The 7,274-nt window shown below is 45.9% G+C and overlaps 1 protein-coding gene across 1 annotated transcript; it reads left to right on the top strand.

Moving 5' to 3' along the window:
• LOC8058462 (NAC domain-containing protein 35) lies at positions 4,066 to 7,026 on the top strand. The gene is made up of 3 exons (XM_002441066.2): positions 4,066 to 4,548; positions 4,738 to 5,015; positions 5,829 to 7,026. Exons 1-3 carry the CDS (start codon positions 4,275 to 4,277, stop codon positions 6,534 to 6,536), a joined length of 1,260 nt encoding a protein of 419 aa, XP_002441111.1. The 5' UTR covers positions 4,066 to 4,274; the 3' UTR covers positions 6,537 to 7,026.

Raw genomic sequence — 7,274 nt, 5'->3', positions numbered from 1 at the left:
GGATTCTCAGAGACCGTTATTATCCTGAGAGCAAAGACCTTTCAACCACATCTTTCTTCAACCTTTGTAATTTAGTTACGTTTTGCTTTTTTGTTGATTCCTTTTGCTCCTCTCTTGAACTTGTAACTCCTTTTGTAATTAAACTTGTTTCTTTTTAATAAATTTCAGTAGGGGATCAAAACCCCTCCTGTTTCCTAAAAAAACTAGTTTACAGAAACAACCAATAAAAACTTGTTTTCTAAAATCAATTAATAGAGGTGTGCCTCTTAATAAAAGGGTTGCCCTTGTAAATAAGGCCCGATCCATTAGACAACCCTAAAGCCACACATCACCTCCCCTCAGTCGTCACATCTCTTAGCCACAGGTCCCTTCCTCTCACACAGCCACCACACTCTCCACCTCACATCTCTCTCTCATGTCCCTAGCTTGACCCTTAGTCAACGACAGCATAGCCCCTAGTCCACAAGTCATTATGTGCGGCCTACCAAGACCTGTGGGATGAAGACGACATCAGATCCATCTCCCTCGCCTTGGTTGACTACATGGAGGTGGCAGCTAACCCAACTAGAGCTGTACGTAGGTGATGATTGGCCTAGTGAGATCAATGCGGAGGTGGATATCGTCCCTGCGAGGGTCACACGGAGGTGGCAGTTGGCCTAAGAGGGTTGTGTGGATCTAGAGGCAATGGCCTTCCTAGGGAGATCAATGCGCACGGAGGTTGCGGACGCTAAAATCTCACTCTATCCCTTCTCTCACCCTCTCTTAGACCTGGTAAGATCTGATTTTCAACTTCATTGTCCTCACCTATTCCTCTCTCTATGTAGGGTTACAGCAAGGTGAACGACTTAGTGATGATTGTGTGCTTGAGAGTAGGCTTGATGATAGTGGCACACTTAGGAGCAGACTCAACAATAGTGGTGTGCTTAGGAGCGCGCTTGGTGACGGTGGGCCGCAAGAAATGATCTCCTGTCAGGCTTTTAGCTGTATTTTTTAATCTACTTATAGAGTCATGCATTATAACTGCATCAGAAAACACTGATTAACAATAACTATCATTGAGAGGTAGGATGTTTGCCCATCTCTAAAAATCTCTTTTGAATGTCTCTAGAAACCTTGAATGTAGTAGGGATTATTAGGCTGGTTTTATCCTGGTCCAAGCCTAATCATAAGAAACAAAGAGAATTTCATAGATAATTTATTTTTAGTGGGATAAGATCACACCTTCTCTATATACGACGACCGATTATGGTATCCAATCAACTAAAAATCTAATCTACATGCAGATAATGGATGTAAACACCAGTCACGATGTCGATAAATCTTCTTAGAAACGTAACCTATGAAACTGAGGGTTTGGATTTATTTTTATGTACAGGGTGATTTCATTCTCAATTTAAAAAAAGCGCCATGCCTAAGGCGTGCACGTTAATAATATTTTAAAATATTTGTCAATCTATTATATACTCGCTCTATCCACCCAGGTTTGTGCTCATTCCTGCCATTGCCCACAACTTCTTTCATGGATCTGCTTGAAGGGTAGGTTCTTGGTGAGGGCAATGCCTGGCGCACGCCGGCATGTGAGTGAGTCACAGATACGATGCCACCAAGGTGGTGGTGCTGCAAATTAGGCCTTGTTTACTTCCACCCAAAAACCTAAATTTTTTCAAGATTCCCTGTCACGTCGAATCTTTAGACACATGCATGGAGTATTAAATATAGACGACAATAAAAACTAATTGCACAGTTTAGTCGAAATTGACGAGACGAAACTTTTGAGGCTAGTTAGTTTATGGTTGGATAATAATTACCACAAACAAACGAAAGTGCTACAGTGTCGCGAAATTTTTCTCTTCACGAAGCCTTATGCTCGATCGCTGCAATGCCTTTAGTACGATCCCCATTCTTTGCTCCGATGATGACTACCGTTTTGTCCATTGCCTCGACCACCATATAGCCGCGTGCCGCTTGGGGTGCTCAGTAGAGGTGAGAGCCCCCTACCGCTGCTCAGAGGTCATAGCCTAGCAGGAAAGCCACCGGAAGGTCGACATCATGGCCAGTGCTGAGGTCGCTACCCTATGCGGACTTGGCAAACCAGGATGTTAAAAGCAGGACACGACTATGGGTGTGTGGTGGGGACCATTCAGGAGAAGGATTTATGGATAGGAGTGATCGTCAGATTAGTCTCACGGAGGTTTAACGTTCCAGTTTCCAAAACTCATATGTATTGGAAACAATGCAGATTAATTTCATCCCTATGAAATATATTTCAGCCGATATGTCTGCATATTTACTAAGTTTGTAGCTTATTTAATGCTTATGAAGCTTTTATGAAACCTTTAATAATGAGTGTGGCATTAACAGAATAATTTACCGTAAGACCCACTAAAAATTGCATTATCTTTGGCATAAGAGGGAGAGAAGAGTCTAGTATTGTTTGGGACTTCGGAGATGGAAGAAGTACTGGCTGTTGACTTGCTGTGGTATATTGCTAAAACCAGGGAGTGTGCCTTGCCTCCATGCATGGACCACCCCTGCACGTACATGAGCTGCCCGGTCCCATGCCTCCATGCGTGCTATCAATTCAGAAATTGTCAGAGTCTTCTCCATTCCTCAAGCAATTTGACCTTATTCTTCTGTCACTCCGTCCTGCAATCTTCTAGATCTGACTCTTCTGACAGTGAGCGAACTGTGCCAACACACGGATTCCAGAACAAATAAGGGAAATAAAATCCAATGCAAATACATTTTATCCCAACGGCGGACCTGTCTGTTGCCAGAATATATGCATGTACAAGTTTTTTGGTAGTATGAATGAAAAAAATTTTGTTAAGCAAGTGAGAATTGAAGGATGGTAGAACTTTTTAGACATCCACGTCAGAGGCCTGGAAGAGGCAGCCGCCCAAAGCGGGACTCATCTTGCCCAGTCTCTATCCCTCTTTAATTCCACCACTCAGTCCCTTTCCTTCTACTTGGAGAGCCTGCTGGAGGGACCATGATGTATACGTACAAATGTCCTGTACAATTTATACACTACCAACACAGCCGCTCCCTGTTCATGCCATAGCTGCTTTAGGTCCTACTCTTGTTGGCCACTTCTTCCTAAAAGGCCACTGTGGCATTGGTTTCCAATTAGCTAGCTGGTAATCATTAATCAAGCGGTTCTCCAGCACCATCAAACCTTATTGGACATGCATGGGGATGGGTTATACTCAAATTCGGAAGATTTAATTCAGATTTTCACAAAGAATTCTAGTGGATTTCGCTCATCTATTCCAACATATATACCCCCTTGCCATAGCAAAATAATACTAGCTTTAGTTAAAGTTTGGATAGAAAAACTAAATAGTTAACCTTGTATTGACAGTAGAAAAAAGTTACAGAGATTTATTTGACTAGTTGTTTCAGTAGTGTGATGGATGCATTATATGACACTCTAGTTCTACAATTTCCATGTTTAGCTTTTGCTTTTCTTAACCAACGATTGCAAATTGATGAAACATTATATTGGCCAAGTTTTGGCCTGACACATTGGATCTCTAATGCCTCATTCTCGAAGAAACTGAATCTAAGAAAATCATGAGCCTAAATTTAATAATTGAAGTTTGTATGGCTAGCTTGACTCAAAAAGGTGGACTAATCATAAAAGTATCTCTTAGTTGTTGCTTCTTCGCTGTATGTAGAACTCAAGTTCTGCTAGTTGATCGATCGTAGAGGATTTCCCTTAGTCCAACCATGGTTTTCAAGTGCTAAGTGCTAACTTCGCGCAAGGCATCGATCTTTCTTGGTCCAACAAAGAAATGGACTTCATATCCAATCAAGATATATGTTCACCTAGGAAAATGTCAATAGGATTTCTATGTCATTAAACAAACAAGACGACACTATCTACAGCAAATACAATGAATGGTTCCTGTGTATTTAATTTGCACATTAACGCTTGTCATAGAGCAGCCACATATATAGCAAAATGTGTGCAAGAGTTCCACCACAGGAAAGGGCGCGCGGTAGCCATCGTCAAGTGGCTACTGGCTACTGTGGATGATACCAGCAAAAAGGACTGATCAGTAACCAAAAACCTCCACTCCAGTATATATCATGCATCATTTCGTTTCATCAGTCGTGCGAGCACCACCCTCTTATCCTCTCCTCCCACTCGCCTCGCGCCCCCAAATTCTACGCCGCCTCCTCGGCCTCGGCGCAGTGCTCCGGCCCCTCGGCGGCGTTGCCCTAGATCCCGCTGGCGGCTCGCCGTCGCTTCCGGCGCGCGCTATGCCATGAGCAGAGACCTCGAGGACGGGCACGGCGCTGTCGGCAGCGTTATCGCAGCGGCAGGAGGAGAGGCCGCGGAGGTGGCGGTGGGTGGTGACGGCGGCGGCGAGGCCGGCGACGCGCACGACAACGACGTGGTGATGCCGGGGTTCCGGTTCCACCCCACGGAGGAGGAGCTGATCGAGTTCTACCTCCGGCGCAAGGTCGAGGGAAAACGCTTCAACGTCGAGCTCATCGCCTTCCTCGACCTCTACCGCTTCGACCCATGGGAGCTCCCAGGTAATCATCATCATCAATTAATAATAGTAACGCATGCATCTGCAAGCTTCGTTCGTTCTCGATCTGCTTGAATTGAACTGAATCTCGATCGATCGATCTTGTGGCTAATTATTAATTCGTTTTATGTAATTGCTTCCGCGCGCGGTGCTCGATCTTGATTTGCTCGCTCATCGGCGGACGACGGCGCAGCAATGGCGGTGATGGGCGGGAAGGAGTGGTTCTTCTACGTGCCGAGGGACCGGAAGTACCGGAACGGAGACAGGCCGAACCGGGTGACGGCGTCGGGGTACTGGAAGGCGACGGGCGCTGACCGGATGATCCGAGGCGAGAACAACCGCCCCATCGGGCTGAAGAAGACGCTCGTGTTCTACTCCGGCAAGGCGCCCAAGGGCGTCCGCAGCAGCTGGATCATGAACGAGTACCGCCTCCCGCCACCGGCCACCGACGCCGACCCTCTGATTCCCAAGGTGAATAATTATTAAGGCTAGAATATATATACTGATCGATGTTCCCCAAAGATTAGGGCTTCCGTTCCGGCAGTGAGCTCAATTTTAATCTCTGCGTGCGGAGTTCTTGCTTGCTTCGTTCGTCGTCGTCTCTTCCAAATTCCAGAAAAAAAAACCTTTTTTTTTTTGGGAAATTGATCGAGGTCCAGGCGTCCAGCTAGCTTGTCGAGCTGTTTATTTGGTGTGTGTGATTAATACTAATCATTTGACCTGCTTTTTCGTTCGGTGCTTTTACTTTGGTCGCATGATTTGTATGAATATGCAAGATGCGGATGCCTATTCCTTTTCTTTTTCAGATCTATACGAGCTAGGGTTCGCTTTTTGGCACACATTTGCGCGCCACCGGATATGTACAAAAGCTACACTCTAGAATTCCCCTCCTATCTAGATACCATGTCCTCCAGATTCTGCAAGATCTTTGCAGCCTCAGCCCGGCCTCAGTGATCATCAAGCTAAAGTGATCTACACTTCCCTTTTATTTGCTAAATCACTCAGATCTGGACTTTAATTTATTAAGCACTTGATCACTCCCTACCTACACACCAACCAGTTAATCTTGAAGTTCTCCGTTTCTGACGAATAGTTGATCTTAATCTCTGATTCTTTGCTGTCTATATATATATATGAACTCAGTCTCCTTGAATGTTTGGGTTTGGTACGTACTGGTTTCTTCAGTTTCCTAGAGTACTTTTTTCTTCCAAGAAGAAATGCATGGATCATACTGAGTTACTGACCATTTATTTTTCTCGCGGTGCATGGTAACTGATGATACAGTCCGAGATCTCTCTCTGCCGCGTCTACAAGCGCTCTGGCATCGACGACGGCCACGGGCAGTCATCCTCCAGCACCCAACAAGCTTCCTCAGCGCGGCGGACCTCCTCCCGCACTGGTGTGCCGACGACGACCGTTCGGCAGCGATCGTCGCCGTCATCGACGCCACTGTCACCGACGCAGCAGATCAGCAGCTTCCATCTGCTCCAAGGAGAATCATCGTCTGCGTCACCGCCGGCGCCCATAATGGATCATCAAGTGGTCACCGTGCACAGCGCGCCACCGCAGCTTCTGCCTCATCACCCAATGCCATGCACGTACGCGCCGGTGACGACGATGTCAACAGTGGAAGCTGCGCCGCAATCAGCACAGGCCGGCGCGGCGACTGCCCTCGCCTCCACGTACTCGGTCTTCAACATGGCCGCCGGCGCCGCCGCTATGGCCGGCAGCTCAAGGTCCGTCGACGAGCTGAGCACGCTGGTTGGTCCCACTCCCGCCCAGGCCTACGCCAGCCTCTCGGCCGCGACGGGCGGCCACCTCCTCCCATTACTGACGACGCCTCCACTGCCAATGCTACAAATGACGCCGCATGGTGCGCTGCCGATCGTGGCGCCGCCATCGTCTTCATCAGTCGCTGACAAGCTTAGCTGGGACTGGAACCCCATACCTGACACGACAGACCGGGATTACAATCCTTCTGGTTTTAAGTGAGCCCAAACTCACTGTTAAGTTCTGAAAACCTGCCATCAGTGTAGGCTAACATATATATAACGCATGCATGTCGATTAGTATATACGAACAATAATACTAAATGATCAGGATTATATTCAGAACTGAAGATATATAAGTGGTGGTCTGTAAGCATAATGGGATCACTAAAATTCAGTTGCATGCAAGTTTAATTCCTCCTGATTCCATGCGTGACTTTAACAGCTAGTACTTATTAGAATTGGTGTATTTTTCTTAATTGCCCAAGAGGTTTTTGGTAGTTTTAATTTTTGTAGTTAAACTGCAAGACACACATGAAATAATGTGAGCATGATTGGACGCAGACCGTTGCAGCAGGGTTTGTTTCTTTCTGCATGATTGGGAGGAAGACTTGCAGGGGGTGGACAAGGATAGATAAAAAGCTTTTGCATGTGCCCACAGGAATTGTGTATTCTTTCAGATCTAGTCTCTTGTGCATCCATGGAATGATTCATGTGATTATTGCAACAGCTTTTGTTCTTTACCTTCGCAACAACAGTGTTTGGTCATTGCTCTTTACTTGGTGCTAACAGTCACAGAGCATATATATACTGTGTGTTTTTTGTTTTCTGCTGATATACTTAATTGCTGAAGAGAAAATTAAGGGCAAATATGACAAGCAGCTGAAGATGCATATTCGGTGGTAAGTTAATTTGGGATGCTAGCTCTTTCTGTTGTACTCTATATATGTCTCTATATATA

Source organism: Sorghum bicolor, chromosome 9 (assembly GCF_000003195.3).
Source record: "Sorghum bicolor cultivar BTx623 chromosome 9, Sorghum_bicolor_NCBIv3, whole genome shotgun sequence".
Taxonomy (NCBI): Eukaryota; Viridiplantae; Streptophyta; class Magnoliopsida; order Poales; family Poaceae; genus Sorghum; species Sorghum bicolor.
This window is presented reverse-complemented; position numbering and strand designations above follow the sequence as displayed.